This window comes from Salvelinus sp. IW2-2015, linkage group LG18 (assembly GCF_002910315.2).
Source record: "Salvelinus sp. IW2-2015 linkage group LG18, ASM291031v2, whole genome shotgun sequence".
Lineage (NCBI taxonomy): Eukaryota > Metazoa > Chordata > Actinopteri > Salmoniformes > Salmonidae > Salvelinus > Salvelinus sp. IW2-2015.
In genome coordinates, this window is record NC_036858.1 from 11,239,674 (window position 1) to 11,262,848 (window position 23,175).

A 23,175-nucleotide genomic window follows, 5' to 3' on the forward strand; every position below is an offset into this window, starting at 1 on the left:
AATATAACAAGAACATTGTGCCGTCTGGTTTGCTTAATATAAGGAATTTTTKATTGTTCATACTTTTACTTTTACTTTTGATACTTAAGTATATTTAAAACCAAATACGTTTAGACTTTTATTCAAGTAGTATTTTACTGGGTGACTCACTTTTACTTGAGTCATTTTCTACTAAGGTATTTACTTTTACTCAAGTATGAAAATGTAGTACTTTTCCACCACTGATCCCTAATACCTGCAGCTCTGTGAACTCTGGGTAGTCCACAGCCTGGCTGTGGGTGCGGTCTCGTTCAGTAACACATTGTCCTGATGTGTTCTTTCAACGCATCTGATCTCAATCTCCCCCACAGGCAATCATCTCTTTGTAGGCCTTCCAAAGACATCCCTCCTGATCATTTTTAGGCAGGCCTCTAGAAAGGCCTTTGGTAAGGTCTTGCAAACAGGAGGTTTTGGCAAGCTGCTGCGTTCCTACACTCAGTAGGCTTGTGACGGGAGGGAGCTGTCCTTATTCTGCCCAGAGGAAGAGGACCATCCCTTGGGACAAGAGGTCCATCCCACGTGGCTAGGGCAACCAAACACGGGAGCATATGTTGCAGTGAACATAGTCTTCTGGAGTTTTTTTGCTCCTCAAACTACTGGCCAATAGCCAGACAGTGTACACTACTGTACCTTCTTTTAAGCCACAATGTCTGCCTTTTGTGGCCATGAAGTAATACAGACATTCTGAATGCAGATTTAGATAGGAGAGTTTATTTTGATCACAATCACACTCTGTTCCCAGGGTTCTGAGGTTTTGTACATGTGCTGAATGCGATGGATAGAAGAGTGACTGGTCGACAGTGTTCGGGATTTCCTTATTRGAGCTGTTCTTGCCATAATATCGACTTGGTCTTTTACCAAATAGGGCTATCTTCTGTATACCAACCCTGCCRTGTCACAATACAACTGATTGGCTCAAACACATTAAGAAGGAAAGAAATTCCACAAAATAACTTTRAACAAGGTACACCTATTAGTTTAAATGTATTCCAGGTGACCTCATGAAGATGGTTGAGAGAATGCCAAGAGTGTGCAAAGCTGTCATCAAGGCAAAGGGTGGCTACTTGGAAGAATRTAAATTATAKAATATTTTTTGATTTGTTTAACTTTTTGGGGGTTYCWACATGATTCTGTATGTGTTATTTCATAGTTTTGATGTCTTCACTATTATTCTACAATGTAGAAAATAGTAAAAATAAATAATTATTTGATATTGAGATAAAAACAGCTACATTGGASCTTTAAGTGACAGTATTTTTGTGTGGGCATGTGCAGACAGGTCAGCAATGACAGCTCTCAAAAAAACTTGTTTGTGAAATCAACACCTTTTCACCACACTTGGGGTGTATTCAGCTGGTCAGTCTTTGTCATGAAAGGAGCGGGTGTTCTTAATATTTTGTATATWCAGTGTCATTTATATGCCACTACGACTCCAGTTTGGACAATTGCTGTCCCAATTGTTGCGCAATTYCTACAGAGTTATACATGTGTCTGTATGTGTGTGTATCGGGTGTGTTGATGGCGTAACAGGGAAATCCACGTGTGCTTACAAGCCGTAGGGGGCCAGGTAGGGACGAGGGGTCAGAGGCCAGCCTTCCGGCAGTGCCTAAAATGTGCTGTGTCTGTATGGAGCGTGTTCATATTTGTCTTCACACTTCTGTGTCCCACCAGCCCCGGTTGTGTGTGTATCCCTCCTCTTCTTGCTGYGTCCTGATTGGCCTGCAGACTCTCCTCCCTGGCCTTGATGGAGGAGCCCTTTGCTTATATAATGAACAGTGTGTGCGTGTGTGAGGGTGTGTAAATTACAGTCCTCACCATATGCATTTGGACAGTAATTTTGGATTAAATGATTAATATGAGTCGAAAATAAAGAATGTCATCTTTTATTTGAGGGTTTTTCATTACATATCTGTTTAACCATTTAGACATGAAAGCACTTTATGTATCTAGTCCCCCCATTTGAAGAAATCATAAGTATTTTGYCAAATTCACTTATAGCGTATTGAAGTAGTCAAACATTTAGTATTTGGTCTAGTATTTGGTGTCTTGCGATTCTTCAAACTTGTTTGCCTTTTGTTTTGGCTGTGTTTTGGGTATTGCTCAATAGTAACTGTATGGTGAAAGTTGTTGGGTGTCATTTTGGAGTCACTTTGTAAGTGAGGATAGAAGGCATTCATTTGGATGCTGCCATGATTATGAAAAATCATGAATGAATCATGAATAATGACGAGTGAGCAAGTTACAGAGGCACAAAGATGATACCCCCCCCCCAATGAGAGGATAATCTGTTGTTGTAGCCTCTGTAATTTTCATACTCATCATTATTCATGATCCGTTCAGGAATTTTCTTTATCTTGGCAGCATAACAATGAATTTAGAAGTGTTCAGAAACATCTTCTCTGCTCATTTAAAAAGAAAATCACTCCAGACACCATTCATTTACGTTTCAGGAAGACATACAGACAACAGATATGTGTGAAAATACCCTAAAATAAAATATGACATTCTGTACTATCATTTGATCTCAAATCCAAAATGCTAGAGTATAGAGACAACATTTATATTTTAGCTCCACTGTCCCAATAAATATGGTGAGGACTGTATGTACATGTGTACTATTTGGTGACAGTGCGTACCCATGAGGGTAAACATTTTTGAACACCACTGTTTGTCACAGTGCCAACAAGGCTAAAGCCATAGTGGATGTGAGGAACTACTTCAGCACTTTTGACATATGGATGGGATACACATACACGGGGAGTTTATGTATAGCAGGAATCCCTTTACAAGAGTGACTGTTATCCGGTTGAGAAACAACTCCAAGCTCCTTCTGCCATAGGCACATTTGAGAGGATTAGATACTCTTAATGCCATACAGTAGAAGCTAGGAGTCTGGTTGTTACTGGGCATAGGTTACTGTAGAATCTGTAAAGTATCTCACATGTCACAAAAATTTGGACAACCCTACTGTAGATCTTTTTCCAGGTGGTTAGTGAAGGCAGACTGTCCCCCAGCTAAAGAAAACTCTAGAAGGTCATGAACTCTAGACCTGGTGCAGGTTCCCCACCCTGTGGTTTTGGAGTGTGAACATCTCTACCACCTCAGCCTATCATACAGTTGACCTTATTGTATTTGTAAAATCAATATACTAAAGAGGATTCTCATAGGTCAATACAGGGGTGGTCACTTTTTTCTAATTTAGCACATAGAAACTAGAGGCCATGAGTAACTTGGTCAAAAATAATGGCACAGAGTGGCCTATAGATGGCGCTGTTATAAGTAATCTTACTTAAACCCTCATATTCGTTACCCTGTTTGACCTAGAGACTTGAACTTTGCATGTAGGTGCTTTTGCTCATGCTGAACAAATTTGCCTCGAGGACTCATAATGTCCGTCAGGATAGATTTTCCTCCATCTTGTAGCCCATGGTACATCTCTTAACTTAGTTTGAGAAAAGCTAAGGGATTGATTAAGAGATGCCTGAGTTATTGATAAATCAGGAATTCAGATTTTACGTGTTCATTTAAATCTTTCGTAAATCTACTCCACAAGGCCTAACAACAAACTTTTTAGGGTCATCAAAGTCATTGCCATGATGGACCATGTTAAGTTTGACATTGATATCTTAAAAATTAAGGAAACTATTAACGATTAACTTTATTGACTATGTAACGCTAATACTTAAAATAATCATAAAAAATCTTCTCATGGACTAAAAGTCAGAGTCACTGCAAATTTGGTCTTTGGACTAATCACAATAGTCGCTAAATAGTTTGAGAAAATAACAATGATGCATTCAAAGATGGCCACACAATATATCAGCAGATGCATATTAGCACACGGCTAGAGTTATTGACAAATCAAAAAACAGATTTTATGTGTCCATTTAAACCACTGTAAATCCGCTCCATATTGGCCTATCAACTTGAKACTTGTCATCYCTATCATGGACGTCACTAAGATGAACCACACTGAATTTGGTATTGATATCTAAAAAACTGTTAACAACTCATCCTTTGTATATGTAACGCTAATGCTCAAAATCCTCTGCAATCATCTTCTCCTCATGAACCATATGTCAGATTCACTCCATATGTTCTATTTAGACACATTACATCAGACTTGAATGGTTTTGAGATTGTTTCTGCATTCAATATATAGAAGCTCAATAGATTAAGTAATGACTTTAAGAATGATTACCTGCTGCATTCAAAGATAACCAACCTACAGCATTTGTGTCATCTCTGTGGTATTGAGAGAGAAACATGGTAATGCTTTCACTAATGGCACATAAAGGAAGATAGTTCGGACATGATAGAGTGCTCGCTTTCTTATCCAACTGATCTGGTGTCSTTTCTGTCATCCTGTGAACCCTGTTCATTGCTGCTCGCAGCTGTCTTTTTGTATGGTTATACTGAAGCTCCTCTGGTTTAGAGTGTTATTCTGATCCTCTGTTGTTCTCTTTTCCTGGAAACGAGTCCTTTTGTGTCAGATAGAGTAACACCCTGTTAACAGTGACTATACTCTCCACAATTTCTCTTTGAATAACCCTTTTTGGTTCCAGGTAGAACCCGTTCCACAGCCAAAATGATTCTTCCTGGAACCAAAAGGGGTTCTCCAATGGGGACAGTCGAAAGAACTGTTTTGGAAGCCTCTTTTCTAAGAGTGTGGTGTTGTTGGGTCATGCTCACCCATGCGTGTGTGCGTGCATGTGCTTCTGTGTCCGTACGTGCGTTTGAAGTACGCGTGCGTCCATCTATGTSTCATAAATAAACATTGAATTATTTGTGTTCCAGGTGGATTATGCCAAAGTGCTTCACTACGTGGGTGCAGGGGTGGCTTTTCCCACCAGTATACTGTTTGTGTGTCTGCAGTCAGCCCTGACCTACCGGCTGGCGAAGACCCAGAGAGAATATATCGTGGGCCACCTTCGACTGGGGATGAGCTTACTAGCCTTCATCACCCTGGTCTTCAGTATCCTTTACACTGGTCGTCACTGTAAGAGAGAGAGAGTCAGAGAGACATAAAGGAAGTACGTATGTGTTACATGGCCCCCTGCTGGATAAAGGCATATTTTGAATACATGCTGTTGATATATGTATGCGTGTGTGTATGTTTGTATGTGTGTGTGTGTGTGTGTGTGTGTGTGTGTGTGTGTGTGTGTGTGTGTGTGTGTGTGTGTGTGTGTGTGGTGTGTGTGTGTGTGTGTGTGTGTGTGTGTGTGTGTGTGTGTGTGTGTGTGGTGTTGTGGTGTGCGCGCGCATGTGTGTTCCACATGCAATCTCTCAGTAGTCCCTCTGTCTAGATAGGTGCTGTTGTCTCCTTAACCCTCTGTCCCTCCCAGGCGGTGTCTTCTTGTCCAGGAGAGCTTTGCCCTGCAACACGCCTCGCCATCTTTGAGTGGCTCTTCTGCATCATCATCATGCTCTTCTTTGGGACCTTTGCCTTTGAGTTTGGGGACATGTCGGGACACCCTTATGGTGCTGGCCAGAGGGGGTGTCCAGGGCTTTTCCAGCAGTGACCACAAGGCTGAGGAGGCAGGAGGGCCCAACACCACTACCAACCAGATGGCATAGCAATGCTGTAGGCCTTCAAAGGGAGGCTTCTGTGCCCACTGACCAATCACAAACAGGGTTGGAGTGGAAGAGTGGATGCCTGACACAATCATAGACCACCAAAGGGCATGAGGACGACAGACCCTCCAATGGACCTGCTCGGTATTGCACAATAGCTAAAGCACCCAAAGCTTTTCTAACCATTGACCAAAGACTAACATCGTGTTATTGCCATATTTGCACTGCGTTGCAGTAGACAGTACAGGGTGGATTGCAAAACATATGTTACAAGTCCTTTTGGAAGGAACACAGGCAGGCGCGCACACCACACACACCACACACACACCACACACACACACACACACACACACACACACACACACACACACACACACACACACACACACACACACACACACACCTTCCCTGTCCTTTCCTTTCATCATTACGTAATCACTCTTGATTACGAGAACTTGTTCGCTTGCCGCGTATCAGATCCAATGTCTTGAGTGAGTGCCTGAAAAATCTTTGATGACTAAGCAGAATATGGCTGGGTCAGTACCTGTGTTGTTATGTTTGGCCATTCAGACACTGAACTCTGCATCGCATTGTTTCTACTCAGGAAAATCTGTTACATCACCAGCTGTTGTTCAGTGCCTTTTGACAGGACCTTAAAGGGAAGTTAAAGTCAAACAAAAGAGGTATTGTTGTTTTCTGTGCTCAGAGATATTTGTTTTATATCAGAGGTTTGATTGTTGTATTGTGTGAAATAAAAGCAAATTGGGTAAAGGGAGGTTCTGTTCAGGTGCAGTGGCCCTTGTTGTTTCATTTTGTGAGGGACTATGCGAAGGGTGTCTGAAAACCTTTTTGGTGTTGTGTGTTACGCATTGAAACCAGTAGAGGGCCCCCTGATCAATGCTTTTGTTGCAGTGTCATCTGATGCAGAGAAAGTGTTACAGTGGGAAAGAAAGCAAACCAGAGAAATTAATCACTTTGAAAGTGTATCCTTGTACCAAATTGATGACAAGAATAAGAAATGTTAAAACAAACATGTTATTTTATGTATGCTGTTCAATTTTTCAGGTATTAATGCAAATATAGACACATCTGTCTATTTATCGTCTAGAACCTGTTTTTGTCATTCATCATTTTCCAAAGTGCTTTTGTATCTTAAAAAGAAAGATTCACCCATTTTGAATGTTATATTGTTCTTTTTGTTTATCTCTGAGCTGTGTTCTATTGATTCAATGTCTCATGCCAATCTGATCAATTGCTATTCAAGCAGGCAGAGATACGAAATGTATCACACCGGCTATGACAATTAGCGTTTTGAAAGTTCCATATCTTGAAAACTTGATTTCTGACATGCAAGAAAATTTGGGACTGTATCAACAGTGGACTAATGAAACAAATACCAAGGGATAMTTTGAGTGGATTATTACTTTAAGGTGAGCATTATCGATGCAGCAGCAAAGAATAAAACTCTTTTCTGAGAATGAACTCTTATAGAGACTGATGAAAAGACATATACATTTCATGTTTTATTGTTCAAAACCCTATTTACATTTTCCTGTTATCTATTGACAAACTGTATATGAAGGATCTGAGTTGATCTGGTTTCAGAACAGTTACAGTAATGCAAGAGAGATGGTTATGTAGATGACGAGGCAAGCGGGACAAGGTAACAGCACTGACACATTCTCAGTCGTTTTTTCTACATTGAACCAAAATGTGGCTACATACCATTTTACTCTAAACCCTTCACGCTCAGAAAAAGCTAGCCCTGCCTCTGGTAATATCTCTACAATAAAAGCTTTCTAACATAAAAGCATGTAGAAGTCGTGTATCTTTCAAAGAGAGTTTGTGTATTTGTGCCTTGATTTGAATGAAGTTTCACAAAGCACTCAACTATACTAGTGAACCTCTAATTGATCAACGTTACTTGAAAACCCTTCCTTGAATTTTGTTAGAAAAAGTTTGGATAAAGGGAATTAAGAATGAACACCACTTCACATGTCAATCACAGCATGTCAAATACAGTGCAGTTAACAGATGTTCTTTGATGGTATAAATTAGTATTAAAAGACCCAGTGCAGTCAAAATAGTTTTTCCTGTGTTTTGTATCATATTGGACATATTGTTGAAAACACAGTTTACACAGGACCGTGTAATAAGCAGGTTTTGTATGGGTGGAGTTTTGGCTTGCCTGGTGACATCACCAGGCGGAATAAGTTAATAGACCAATAACAAAGTGAGTTCCAAACCTCTCTGCCAATAACAGTTATTTTTCAGGATACATATCCTTCCCATTAGGCCCCTCCAATTAGGTCCCTCACTCAGACCACTGTTTTTTGTATAAAAAAAAAGCTATTTGACCATTTTAATTTTAACTACTATAGTAAGGTGTTTAATTGTTTCCCACATTTTTTTGATATTGAGGTTTAAAAAATGGCTGCATTTGGGCCTGAAAGAATATGTAACTACTACGTAAAGTATGGCTAATCTACCTTTAGATTTGGTCATTTGCTTAATAACGACAGGCGGTTTTAGCGGTTACAACAGGCCTAAAGTGGAGTTAACCCAATTTCTTTTTTATCCAGCTTAATGTTTTAGGCATTACTGAAAACAAACAAAAATGAAAACTGCACCAAAAAGGAAGTTGTGTTTGTGAGACAAGCCACATGTATGGGGGTATGTAGTATATGTTAAAAATACTTTGAAAATACCATACAGCCATCTCACATATCTGATGACCATCGAGGTCATAGCCATCACCCCTTCCCCACCCCTCATCATATGACCGAGATGTTTGGCTTTTCAGTTTTCAGCCAAAGAGAGAGCGAGAGAGAGTACACTCCCCCCTACTCCAACCTTTCCCACCCTCCCCTGTACCCCTAACAGCTGCCAGCATGGCTGTCGCGTACTGGTCAACATAGACAGCTGCCCATGTCACCGCTGCCCGTTGCCTGCCGCGCCACACACTAGAAGTTGAGGTTCTTGGCCACCTCCCAGGGAAACTCCTTCCTGCCAAAGTGGCCGTAGCAGGCCGTCTTCTGATAGATGGGCCTTTTCAGGTCCAGGTCTCTGTGGACAAATAGCCAGCAAGGTATTCCAGTCAAATCTCATTGCTGCCACTTAGTGTTGACGACAGGGAATATTTACATACACACAAGCACATAAGATTTTCTTTAGCATGTGACCTGATCAGGAAAAACTCTGGATCCTATTTGCTGCTTATAACTAAGGCCCAGAATTTCCCATGGCCTGGTTGCGTGATCAGGAAAAACTCTATGTATGACTGAGGGGAAATTGACAATAATATTGTCCCACCTGACAATGACCCCAGGCCGGAGGTCAAAGTTCTTGTTGACGATATGCAGCAGCTCCTTCTCACTCTTCTGGGAGGACCCATAGGTGAACAGGGAAATAGACAATGGTGCTGCCACTCCAATGGCATAGGACACCTGGATCACAAACACGCACAGGATATCAACTCCTCAGTTCCAATAGAAATGACTGTCATTGTTTACTTCGGTTCGGTTGACAGTGTCCAAAGGTTAGAGAAGTATACGGTTGAATCTCTCACCTGCACCAGCACCCTCCTGCACAGATTGGACTTGACCAGGGACTTGGCGACCCAGCGTGCGGCGTAGGCGGCAGACCGGTCCACCTTGGTGTAGTCCTTACCAGAGAAGGCCCCGCCACCGTGGGCACCCCAGCCACCATATGTGTCCACAATGATCTTCCTACCGGTTACCCCAGCATCACCCTTTCATAAACAGAGATGGGTGAATGTATGAAAGCGGACAAAGACTACAGGTTGTAATCCTTCACGCATATGAAATGATGAACTTGTCATCAATAAAATAAAACGATTCAAGCAGATACTTTGTGTGTTGACAGGCTGTGGATTCTACACGAATCACCACCCAGACACTACAAAGACCCAACCGTCCTTTGTAACTGAGCTACTGGAGAGGAAGGAACTCTTACTGATAACTTGAAGTGAACTGGAAGTAGATAAAGTAAGGTCAGGAAGATCTCCTCAGTGGAGGGAGGAACAGCCACCTTGGCTTAAAGAGGTGAGGGGAGGGCAGGTAGCCTAGTGGTTGAGAGCGTTGGGCCAGTAACCGGAAGGTCGCTGGCTCGAATCCCCGAGCTGACTAGGTGAAAAATCTGCCGATGTGCCCTTGAGCAAGGCACTTCACCCTAAATTGGATAAGACCATCTGCTAAATGACTAAAATGTAAAAAACCTATGTGGTCTCTAATAGCTCAACCGGGGTTGTTAGAACCTAACAAATGGGACAATGATAATGGTTACCTGGGGCCCGCCAATCACAAAGCGTCCGCTGGGCTGCAGGTGATAGACGGTGTTGTCGTCCAGGTACCTGGCCGGCACAACGGCCTTGATGACCTTCTCCTTCAGTATCTCCTTCTGCTCTTCCAGGCTCACGTAGTCGTCGTGCTGCACCGAGACGACCACTGTGTGAACTCTACGAGGGATCACCGCCCCGTTCTCCTGGGTGTAGTGAACTGTCACCTGGAGAGAAGGGGCGTGAGGGGAGAGTTTTCCAGCCCGGCACTGACACACCTTTAAAATAATATCTAATCAAATGACTAATCTTCATTCTGAGCCATACTTATATATATATCAGGTGTTACTGTTGGGCTGGAACAAAAGCCTGAGAACTGCAATAAAATCATTGTGTTGGGGGATTTTAGTATTCATGTTGACAAAGAAACTGACTACAAGGCCATTGAATTTATTAATATTTTGAGCTCTATGGACTTATGGTTATTACCAAGGGGCTTTCTACTGACATATCCTCTATTGTTGATGTTGCTTTATCTGATAACCACTGTATTTTTTACTACCTTGTTGCCCATAGCATAGGGTAATACTGAACGCATTATTAAGAAACACTATTTTACCTCTGAAGTTGCCACAGATTTTATTGTATGGGAAGTGTATGAACAATACTCCACCACCTATTCTGCCTTCCTCTTGTGATAACTTTAATAGCAAATTAAGGGCAGCCATTGATGCCATAGTTCCAGTTAAGTTGAAAAGGGACACATCCAAATGAAGCCCCTCGGATGAGTGAGGAAACTAATCAATTAAAGAAAAATTACAGGAAAGCAGAGCGCAAGTGGAGAAATTCAAAGTTCAAAGTTGCATGTCCATTATGATACTCTGAGAGAGCAACTTGGCACATACAGTACCAGTCAAAAGTTTGGACACACCTACTCATTCAAGGGTTTTTCTTTATTTTTACTATTTTCTACATCGTAGAATAATAGTGAAGACATCAAAACKATGAAATAACACATATGGAATCATTTAGCAACCAGAAAAGTGTTAAACAAATCAAAATATATTTTATTTTTGAGATTCTTCAAAGTAGCCACCCTTTGCCTTGATGACAGCATTGCACACTCTTGGCATTCTCTCAACCAGCTTCATGAGGTAGTCACCTGGAATGCATTTCAATTAACAGGTGTGCCTTGTTAAAAGTTAATTTGTAGAATTTCTTTCCTTCTTTATGTATTTGAGCCAATCAGTTGTGTTGTGATAAGGTAGGGGTGGTATACAGAAGATAGCCCTATTTGGTAAAAGACCAAGTCCGTATTATGGCAAGACCAGCTCAAATAAGCAAAGAGAAACGACAGACCATCATTACTTTAAGACATGAAGGTCAGTCAATACTGAAAATTTAAAGAACTTTGAAAACGCTTTGATGAAACTGGCTCTCACAAAGACCGCTACAGGAAAGGAAGACCCAGAGTTACCTCTGCTGCACAGGATAAGTTCATTAGAGTTACCAGCCTCAGAAATTGCAGCCCAAATAAATGCTTCACAGAGTTCAAGTAACAGACACATCTCAACATCAACTGTTCAGAGGAGACTGCGTGAATCAGGCCTTCATGGTCAAATTTACCAAGAAGGAGAGTGATGGAGTGCTGCATCAGATGACCTGGCCTCCACAATCACCCGACCTCAACCCAATTGAGATGGTTTGGGATGAGTTGGACCACAGAGTGAAGGAAAAGCAGCCAACAAGTGCTCAGCATATGTGGGAACTCCTTCAGATGTTGGAAAAGCATTCCAGCTGAAGCTGGTGAGAAAATGCCAAGAGTGTGCACCTGTTGTTTTACGAAGCAAGTGACAAATAAAATTAGATTTGATTGATCTCCTGCGCCAAGATAAATGTGGCACACTTCACTTTCGTCGCTACTGAACCCCTGGAACTCCAAATAGCACCTTGAGAGAGTTCTCAGATTCCCCAAAAAACAATCACTTTAGGGCTTGAGCTTTTTCCAAGGGCCCCTGTCCCTGTGGGACAGATGGACAACGTCTCCCCTAAAGGCCAATGAGAGTTGTCTATGGGAAGATGGGGAGGAGAGTAAAACAGACCACGGAAGAGTCCAGGCCTTGGAATCCATGTTCTCTACGTCATCATGGTCACGGTGTAAACCAATATCTATGACTGGGTTCAGTGTAAACACAAGAATAACTTCCAGTCCATTTGACTTTAAAGGCAATCACCTTGACTTGTGAGGATGTGCACATGATGAACTTGTGTGTGTGTGTGTGTGTGTGTGTGTGTGTGTGTGTGTGTGTGTGTGTGTGTGTGTGTGTGTGTGTGTGTGTGTGTGTGTGTGTGTGTGTGTGTGGTGTGCGTGTGCGTGTGCGTGTGCGCGTGCCGCGTGCGCATGTGCGCATGTGCGTGTGTGTGTGTGTGGAAGTTATTATATAAGACTGGATATTGGAAAGCAAGGGACAGTGGGTCTCCAAAAAAGGTGAGCTCCTGTTGCTTTGAGAGGGTTCATGTTCAATGGCCATTTATGAAAACACCTGACTGATGTATAATGGAATGATAACAAGGATCGGCTCCAGGCTCTTCAGTCAGAACATAACCAGGGATGGTCAAAAATGACAAAATACCGGAAAGATCAATATATCATAATAAACTACTGTATTTAACTAAAATACATGTATTTGTATGTTAAAATACACAAATACATTTGCAATTAACCGGCCAGAACAGCAACAACATTCTCAGTAACGTCTACTGAAACCTTTGACTTGCTATGACTGTGATATGTTGTTGTTTATCTGCCTTAGTTGAATGCACTGACTGTAAGTCACTTTGTATAATAGTGTCTGCTAAATAACCAAAATGTATATGTGAAAATGAACATATCAAAATGAACTGCAAAGCACACTGGGTACTATTATTGGCCTTATAATGTCATATCTAGATGGGATACAGTTTAACGTAATTCTCCTAGCCTGCTACATTAATTATCCTAACCTGCTGCGTAAGTTCCCCTTAAACCTGGTACGAAAAGTCAGTTTTGCTGTATCCCTTCTAGATTGTTTTGGGGGGTGGGGGGTGGGTCAGAGCTCATTCAAGTAATACACAGCATGCTTTGCAATTGTCCATTTTTACACACACATTTATATTTAGTTAATTTAGCAGATGATCTTATCACACCATAGTGCTATCAAACTTCTGATACCAATCATGGGTGAAAGAGGGGTCACAAAATGGTGAACCTCTACAAAAAACTGTATAGAAAAGTATTTTGTAAATACAAATTACAGCTCTCGAAAGTATCTTGTTACAGCCCAGCGTAATACAATTGACAACATACTCAAAAGTTATTGAAATGCATATTTCAAATACATGGATCCGAAATACTGCCCATCTTTGAGCTTAACCATATTTCTCTTCCATCATCATACCTGTGTCTTGGAGTCAGGGCGGAGCCAGGGGACAGTGCCGTTCCGCCTCAATTCAGCCATCTTGGCATTGAGTTTGTGGGCGAGGACGATGGTGAGAGGCATGCACTCCTCGGTCTCATCAGTGGCATAGCCAAACATCAGACCCTGCAAACCAAGCACAGGCAGTTAAGAATGACATCACCTCACACACCTAACGCCTCAGACCCCAATTGTTGAAGGATCTGTTTAATCACCTGGTCTCCTGCTCCAATGTCATTCTCCATCCGGTCAATGTGAACTCCCTGGGCGATGTCAGGGGACTGCTGCTCCAGAGCCACCAGCACGTTACAGGTCTTATAGTCAAAACCTGAGGGGTGTGAAACATGCCATGCAATAACTGCCATGTGGGCCGGATTTAACTAACTTAATCTGGTCTGGGTGGGGGGTTGGGTATGTTGTGCACACCTGGGCTATGACAACTCATGCTGAAAATAAAAGGGTAGTAGGAGAACAATGTCATATATACTAGGGTAGAGGAAATTATTTATCCAAGTCCAATATTACCTTTATCTGAGTTGTCATAGCCGATTTGCCTGATGGTATCCCTCACAATTGTCTGGTAGTCCACGTTGGCCCGAGATGTAATCTCCCCGCAGAGTAGCACCATGCCAGTCTTACACACAGTCTCTGTTCACAACACACAATGGTTAGAATGCTGACCATATGCCTGATGATCATACGAGTGTACAAACATTAGGAACACCTTTTTGCACCCCTTTTTGCCCTCAGAACAGCCTCAGCAGGGACTCAACAAGGTGTCGAAAGCGTTCCACAGSGATGCTGGCCCACGTTGACTCCAATGCTTCCCACAGTTGTGTTAAGTTGGCTGGATGTCCTTTGGGTGGTGGACCATTCTTGATACCACAGGAGGACAGGCTCGTGGTAATGGCTGGAGCAGAATGAGTGGAATGGTTTAAATACCGTTCCATTCGCTCTGTTCCAGCCATTATTATGTGCCGTCCTRCCCTCAGCAGCTGCCACTGCTTGATACACACGAGAAACCGTTGAGCCTGAACAACCCACCAGCGTTGCAATTCTTGACAGAAACCGGTACGCCTGACACCTACTACCATACCCCGTTCAAAGGCACTTAAACCTTGTCTTGCCCATTCACCCTCTGAATGGCACACATACACAATCCATGTCTCAACTGTCTCAAGGCTTAAAAATCCTTCTTTAACCCGTCTCCTCCCCTTCGTCTACACTGATTGAAGTGGATTTAACAGGTGACATCAATAAGGGATTATAGCTTTCACTTGGATTCCCCTGGTCAGTCTATGTCATGTTCATAATGTTTTCTACACTCATTGTACATTTTACTGAAAAGAGTATAACATTTTGAGAAAGACGGTCCGTGGTTTCAGTAAATAATCCATGCTCAGGCCAAAGACTGAAGAACGTCAACAGCATCTGGGTCTGTATGTATCAAACGTCTCAAAATAGGAGCGATCACATTCATTGTGAACTATAAGCCAGAAGTGATCCTAGATCAGCACTCCTCCTACTCTGAGACGCTCAATACAGGTGTAGGATCTTAATTTGAGCAGGTTTGCTACAGCAGGAAAATAATCCTGCACCAACAGGAAATGTGAATTATTGTGTGGATTATAATGAAAGTTTTTGTAGAGGGTTGATACATTTTTCAATTCTGAAAAGTGGGAATTACAAACTTCAGGAGCCTTTTTAAACCTCAAATACACTACAAGTGTTAAATGTTCTGCATTGCAGGAAAGGTTCTCCTGCAAAAAGGTGATCAAGTTCTACATCGGTACATCCCTGATCAAAGGCTGAGAAGTTTGTCCTCTGCTGCTATATAGTGGTGAGATGTTCTCCTCCACTCACCACAGGCCACCTTGGCATCTGGATCCTGCTTCAGGTGAGCATCCAACACAGCGTCACTGATCTGGTCACATATCTTATCTGGAAAAATAATGTTGTAACGTCATTAATTTGTCAATGTCAACAATGTAGCCGTGACTCAGTTTGCATAATTGTTTGGTAATGCAACGGGATGTAGATTATTAATAAATCCGGGAGTGTATTTGGGGGATTAGCCTGACAGGAAGTCAAACCTGGGTAACTGTGGCTGTCAGTCCAACACCTTAACCGCTACACCAAGAGGTCCAATACTCTTGATCAGGTTGCTACTGTAGGTGTTGTACAGAAAGTATTCATACCCCTTGACTTACAGTGCATTCGGAAAGTATTCAGACCCCTTCCCCTTTTCCACATTTTGTTACGTACAAACTTATTCTAAAATGGATTTTTAAAAAGAATAATCATCAATCTACACACAATACCTCATAATGACAAAGCAAGACATTTTTTGTTTTTTTGTTGCTAATTTATTAAAAATATTATCTATTACCTTATTTACACAAGAACTCAGACTCTTTGCTATGAGAGTCTAAATTGAGCTCATGTGCATCCTGTTTCCATTGATCATCCTTGATGTTTCTACAACTTGATTGGAGTCCACCTGTGGTACATTAAATTGATGGGACATGATTTGGAAAGGCACACACCTGCCTATATAAGGTCCCACAGTTGACAGTGCATGTCAGAGCAAAAACCAATCCATGAGGTCGAAGGAATTATCCATCTCTGTTGCACTCCAATCAGGCCTTTGTGGTAGAGTGGCCAGACGGAAGCCACTCCTCAGTAAAAGGCACATGACAGCCCGCTTGGAGTTTGCCAAAAGGCACCTAAAGGACTCTCAGACCATGAGAAACAAGATTCTCTGGTCTGATGAAACCAAGATTGAACTCTTTGGCCTAAATGCCAAGCATCACGTCTGGAGGAAACCTGGCACCATCCCTACGGTGAAGAATTGTGGTGGCAGTATCATGAGGTGGGGATGTTTTTCAGCGGCAGGGACTGGGAGACTAGTCAGGATCGAGGGAAAGATGAACAGGACTCCATTAACATCGACGGGGATGTAGTGGAGCGGGTCGAGAGTTTCAAGTTCCTTAGTTTCCACATCACCAACAAACTATTATAGTCCAAACACACCAAGACAGTCGTGAAGAGGGCACAACATAACCTATTCCCCCTCAGGAGACTGAAAAGATTTGGCATGGGCACCCAGATCCTCAAAATAGTCTACAGCTGCACCATCGAGAGCATCCTGACCAGTTGCATCACCGCCTGGTATGGCAACTGCTCGGCAGCTGACCATAAGGCGCTACAGAGGCTAGTGCGTACGGCCCAGTACATCACTAGGGACAAGCTTCCTGCCATCCAGGATCTATATAATAGGCGGTGCCAGAGGAAAGCCCATAAAATTGTCAGAGACTTCAGTCACCCAAGTCATAGACTGTTTTCTCTGCTACCGCACGGCAAGCGGTACCAGAGCACCAAGTCTAGGACCAAAAGGCTCCTTAACAGCTTCTACCCCCAAGCCATAAGACTGCTGAACAATTAATCAAATGGCCACCGGACTATTTACATTGACCACCCTTCCCCCCTATTTGTTTTGTACATTGCTGCTTCTCGCTGTTTATTATCTATGCATAGTCACTTCACCCCGACCTACATGTACAAATTACCTCAACTAACCTGTACCCCCGCACATTGACTTGGTACCGGTGCCCCCTGTATACTGTATAGCCTCGTTATTGTTATGTTATTGTGTTACTTTTTATTATTTCAACTTTTTTACATTCGTTTATTTGGTAAATATTTTCTTATCTCTTCTCTGCACTGGTTAAGGGCTTGTAAGTAAGCATTTCACGGTAAGGTCTGCACATGTGACAAATAAAGTTTGATTTGATTTGATCTCAAGGATGATCAAAGGAAATTGGATGCAACTGAGCTCAATTTGGAGTGTCGTTCTCATTTACAACTGCGACCTGGCCAAGATAAAGCAAAGCAGTGCGACACAAACAACAACACATGGAATAAACAAGTGCACAGTCAATAACACAATAGAAAAAAAAAGAAAGTCTATATACAGTGTGTGCAAATGGCGTGAGGAGGTAAGGCAATAAATAGGCCATAGTAGCGAAGTAATTATAATTTAGCAAATTAACACTGGAGTGATAGATAAGCAGATGGTGATGTGCAAGTAGAAATACTGGTGTGCAAAAGAGCAGAAAAGTAAATAAAAACAATATGGGGATGAGGTAGGTAGATTGGGTGGGCTATTTACAGATGAGCTATGTACAGCTGTAGCGATCCGTTAGCTGCTCAGATAGCTGATGTTTAAAGTTAGTGAGGAAAATATAAGTCTCCAGCTTCAGGGATTTTTGCAATTCGTTCCAGTCATTGGCAGCAGATAACTGGAAGGAAAGGCGGCCAAAGGAGGTGTTGGCTTTGGGGATGACCAGTGAGATATACCTGCTGGAGAACGTGCTACGGGTGGGTGTTGTTATCGTGACCAGTGAGCTGAGATAAGGCGGAGCTTTACCTAGCATAGACTTATAGATGACCTGGAGCCAATGGGTCTGGCAACGAATATGTAGCGAGGGCCAGCCATTTAGAGCATACAGGTCGCAGTGGTGGGTGGTATAAGGGGCTTTGGTGACAAAACAGATGGCACTGTGATAGACTGCATCCAGTTTGCTGAGTGGAGTGTTGGAAGCTATTTTGTAAAAGACATCGCTGAAGTCGAGGATCGGTAGGAGAGTCAGTTTTACGAAGGTATGTTTGGCGTAGTGAGTGAAGGAGGCTTTGTTGCGAAATAGGAAGCCGATTTTAGATTTAATTTTGGATTGGAGATGTTTAATATGAGTCTGGAAGGAGAGTTTACAGTCTAGCCAGACACCTAGGTATTTGTAGTTGTACACATATTCTAAGTCAGTACCGTACAGGGTAGTGATGCTAGTTGGGCGGGCGGGTGCGGGCAGCGAACGGTTGAAAAGCATGCATTCGGTTTTACTAGCGTTTAAGAGCAGTTGGAGGCCACGGAAGGAGTGTTGTATGGCATTGAAGCTCGTCTGGAACTTAGTTAAAACAGTGTCCAAAGAAGGGACAGATGTATACAGAATGGTGTCGTCAGAATGGTGGATCAGGGAATCACCCACAGCAAGAGCGACATCGTTGATATATACAGAGAAAAGAGTCGMCCCGAGAATTGAACCCTGTGGTACCCCCATAGAGACTGCCAGAGGTCCGGACAACAGGCCCTCCGATTTGACACACTGAACTCTGTCTGAGAAGTAGTTGGTGAACCAGGCGAGGCAGTCATTTGAGAAACCAAGGCTGCTGAGTCTGCCGATAAGAATACTGTGATTGACAGAGTCTAAAGCCTTGGCCAGGTCGATGAAGACGGCTGCACAGTACTGTCTTTTATCGATGGCGGTTATGATATCGTTTAGTACCTTGAGCGTGGCTGAGGTGCACCCGTGACCAGCTTGAAAACGGGATTGCACAGCGGAGAAGGTATGGTGGGATTCGAAATGGTCAGTGATCTATTTATTAACTTTGCTTTCGAAGACTTTAGAAAGGCAGGGCAGGATGGATATAGGTCTATAACAGTTTGGGTCTAGAGTGTCACCCCCTTTGAAGATGGGGATGACCGCGGCAGCTTTCCAATCTTTGGGGATCTCGGACGATACGAAAGAGAGGTTGAACAGACTGGTAATAGGGGTTGCAACAATGGCGGCGGATAATTTTAGAAAGAGAGGGTCCAGATTGTCTAGCCCAGCTGATTTGTATGGGTCCAGGTTTTGCAGAAAAGTTGAGGAAGCCATTGCCGTGTCGACAAAGGGTCCGGGCCAGATGGCGAAAGAGGTATTGTAGTTGTAGTTTTATTGTTTTATTGTAGTTGTACTTAATGTAAAGTAGATATTTCTGAATTTCATTTTCAACACATTTGCAAAAATGTAAAAAAACATGAGAGACTTGAAGATTGCTGTTAACAGTCACTCCCCATCTAACTTAACAGAGCTTGAGAAAATCTGCTCGGAAGAATGGGAGAAAATCCCCAAATCCAGATGTGCAAAGCTGATACAGACATACCCAAGATTATTCAAAGCTGTAATCGCCGCCAAAGGTGCATCTACAAAGTATTGACTCAGGGGTGTGAATACTTATGCTACCCGACCAAGCAAAAAGGCAGTACCTGCTCATAGCGTGGAACTGAGAAAAATGGCTTTTATTTACCTTGGTTTCACAGTAACTTTATGCAGTTACTTCTAACATGACCCCCATTTTCTCCAAAACACAATACAATAGAGGCAGGATACTTGTCTACACGATTAAGCATGTATTTAATGTAGCAAAAATGACATTAACTCATTTTCGAACAAATGAGCAGTTACTGCCTTTTTGCTTGGTTAGGAGTATGTAAATTCAATATTTCTCTATTCGATTTTCAATACATTTGCAAAAAAATCTAAAAACATATTTTCACTTTGTCATTATGGGGTAGTGTGTGTAGATGGGTAAGAAAAAAATCTTTCATAAATTTTGAATTCAGGCTGTAACACAACAAAATGTGGAATAAGTCAATGGGCATGAGTACTTTCTGCAGGCACTGTAACTGACCATAATGGGCCTCCTGAAGTTGATGAGGTGGTTTCCTGGCTTGACCTTTTACTGCACATGGCAGAAGCCAAGTCAAGACCTAGATTATATTTCACCCTTCCGTCAGAGTACTACTCTTGGTTGGCTCATATTAGGTGCTCCAACCCTCGGAATAGCTTTAGTTCTGTTAATGCATACCTCTGTAGCGTGCTTTACTCCACACTGGCAGTCAAGATACACCACCATATATGTGCATATATCAACTCATTGTGTAAACTTCACAAGGAGGTTGAGTGTTCAAACTATTTCATATTCATAATCAGGACTGTGATAGTTTCACATTTTTGTTATAATCTTTGATTGATGTTGGTATGCCTTCATTTAAAGAGATATGAGATATTCAGTCTTCACCCATCAATCCAAATAAATACACATTTTACTTAATTGTTATGTTTGTAACCTTTATGTTTCTGGTTTTCTCCCATTTACACTGAACAAAAAATATAAACGCAACATGTTGTGTTGGCCCCATGATTCATGAGCTGAAATTTAAAAAATCCCAGAAATCTTCCATACGCACAAAAAGCTTATTTCTCTCAAATTTTGTGTACTAATTTGTTTACATCCCTGTTTGTGAGCATTTCTCCTTCGCCAAGATAATCCATCACCTGATAGGTGTGGCATATCAAGAAGCTGATTAAACTGCATGACAATTACACAGGTGCACCTTGTCCTGGGGACAATAAAAGGCCACTCTAAAATGTGCAGTTTTGTCACACAACACAATGCCACAGATGTCTCAAATTTTGAGGGAGCGTGCAATTGGCATGCTGACTGCAGGAATGTCTCTACCAAAAGCCGCTTCCAACATCGTTTTAGAGAATCTGTTAGTACGTCCAACCGGCCTCACAACCGCAGGCCACATGTATAGCATCATGTGAGTGACCAGTTTGCTGACATTGTGAACAGAGTGCCCCATGGTGGCGGTGAGGTTATGGTATGGGCAGGCATAAACTAGGGACAACGAACACAATTGCATTTTATCGATGGCAATTTGAATGCACAGAGGTACTGTGACGAGATCCTGAGGGGCAATGTGGTGCCAATGCTCTGCCGCCATCACCTCATGTTTCAGCATGATAATGCACGGCCCCATGTCGAAAGGATCTGTACACAATGGCTGGAAGCTGAAAATATCCCAGTGCTTCCACGGCCTGCACACTCACGACACATCTGTTGTGAGGTTGTGAGGCCGGTTGTTTGTGAGGCCGGTTGTTTGGGATGCTCTGGATTGACGTGTATGGCAGCGTGTTCCAGTTCCCACCAATATCCAGCAACTTCGCACAGCCATTGAAAAGGAGTGGGATAACATTCCACAGGCCACATTCAACAGCCTGTTCAACTCTATTTGAATGTAATGTCACGCTGCATGAGGCAAATGGTGGTCACAGCAGATAGTGACTTGTTTTATGATCCACGCTCCTAACTTTTTTTGAAGGTATCTGTGACCAACAGATGCATATCAAAACATGTATTAACCATGTAACGAGTGGAGTGTTTTTAACGTGAAAACAACATGAGAGCATACCATAATTAGTGAGGGAAAGTGTGGTACAGTAATTGATATGTGAGCAGATCAAGTTGTCTCTGAACACATAGTGACATTAAATGCAGAGAAGGTACTTGGCCATCATGAAGCAGGTGTTAGGGCCTATGTTGCCTACGTTGCATGGCGCTGCTCCAGGTGTATGTGTAATCATGTGTGGAGCACAGGAGGTTGGTTGGTGGTTTCTATGTGTTTGATGCCATTCCATTCCCTCCGTTCTAGCCATTAAAGGGAGCGAGAAAGAAAGAGAGGATGCTTTGGTAAGTATGTATCAATATTTATATTCATAATTACACATTCACAGTAGCAGTTAGTACTGTACTGTAAGTACTGTCAGGAGTATAGTAGGCCTACATGTATGTCAACAGAGGTGAAAGTAAATTATACCACCTTCCCCTTCCATTTGCTTAACCCGTCCTACTGGAGTAACTAGGGAGTAACAGCAACACATGCATCCATAAATTGTTAATGGTATGTCTCTACAGCACCTCTGTAGCATGCTCCCCCTTCGATTGAATTGTGCAGGCATCCAATTCTACTACCAACTTCTGTACTCTCTCAATCTGTTTTCTCTCGGTTTACATGGTGCAAACTCTTAGGGAATCAGCTCCTTTGTGTCTCCTCCTTCTGCTTCTTCCTGCACGGCATAAGCAACCATTCAAATACAGCACAACTAGTTCATAAAACCCATTGGTGTCAGCGGTGGGATCTCGGGGGGAAAAAACACTTTCTACTGATGCAGTGCATGACATTCTATGGTTCTGTTCTGTTGCATGGCGACCATGCAAAGGCATAGGGGAGTTATGGTATCCAGACTAGAGCTGTCTACTCACCTGGGTGTCCTTCTCCCACAGACTCAGAGGTAAACATGAATGACCCATAGTGCTCAGCATCATACAATCCGTCCACTGGCCCGTTCATTGTGGTCTGAGCAGCTCAACGATGCAGAGGAAGTTAGAGTAGGCTAAAAAGCCTAAATAGAGAGATAACTATAGTAAATGACGAGTAGAGCAGAGGCTGCTGTACCAGCTACTGCGTCCTTCTACGCAAGAGGCTAAGAGAGAAAGAGGGAGGAGAGAGGGAATGTGAGAGACTTTACTGGAGCCACAACTTTCCTCTATATAAGGCAAGGACAACATACACACTCATGCACACACACTCATACACTCTCCGTGAAAGGGGGTGGGGGTCATGTGAACCGGTGGGTTAGACCATTCAGAAGAGGGAAAGAGGGAGAGAGGGATTACAATTTCCTGGATGAACTTGTTTTTAACTCCTCGTGTGCTGAGCAGTGGACCGTTCCATTCAACCACTGTCTTACTTGAGGTTTACTCAATGAATGCCCTGTTCATAGAAAGTCACCACATGGAGTGGTGTATTATATTACTGTGAAAAATTTATATTAATTTCATGGAGTGGCTTCTCCTGTATTTCCCCCCCTATTCTCTCTCTTTTTGTCACAAGGGGCCCCTCACTTTCCTGGCGGGATCACTGTGCCTGTGTACACAGAGTCAGACCCGGTAGAGTTATAAGCCCAGCCCTGGCAGTAGCTGCTGGAATCCATGCTTCTAATGAAGACTTGCCTGATTGAAACTAGGCACTATACAGCATGATGCAATCCATTCAGTTGAGCATTAAACGATGAACCATCAAATTATTTACAAGTATTTTTTTTAGAATGGACAAGAAGTGTTAAGGATAAAGCATTGCGTGTT

The 23,175-nt window shown here is 42.5% G+C and overlaps 1 protein-coding gene and 1 pseudogene across 1 annotated transcript; one reads left to right on the plus strand and one right to left on the minus strand.

Annotated features, from left to right (window-relative positions):
- The window catches only part of LOC111978650 (transmembrane protein 150A-like), a 38,024-nt pseudogene extending 32,089 nt beyond the window's left edge, over positions 1 to 5,935 (plus strand).
- Positions 5,936 to 7,123: 1,188 nt separating this feature from the next.
- LOC111978649 (S-adenosylmethionine synthase) lies at positions 7,124 to 22,596 on the minus strand. Its single transcript, XM_024008840.2, has 9 exons — positions 22,294 to 22,596; positions 15,229 to 15,306; positions 13,891 to 14,013; positions 13,581 to 13,693; positions 13,348 to 13,491; positions 9,919 to 10,137; positions 9,182 to 9,364; positions 8,926 to 9,059; positions 7,124 to 8,679 (listed from the first exon to the last, which is right to left on the minus strand). Exons 1-9 carry the CDS (start codon positions 22,379 to 22,381, stop codon positions 8,577 to 8,579), a joined length of 1,185 nt encoding a protein of 394 aa, XP_023864608.1. The 5' UTR covers positions 22,382 to 22,596; the 3' UTR covers positions 7,124 to 8,576.
- Positions 22,597 to 23,175: the final 579 nt, after the last annotated feature.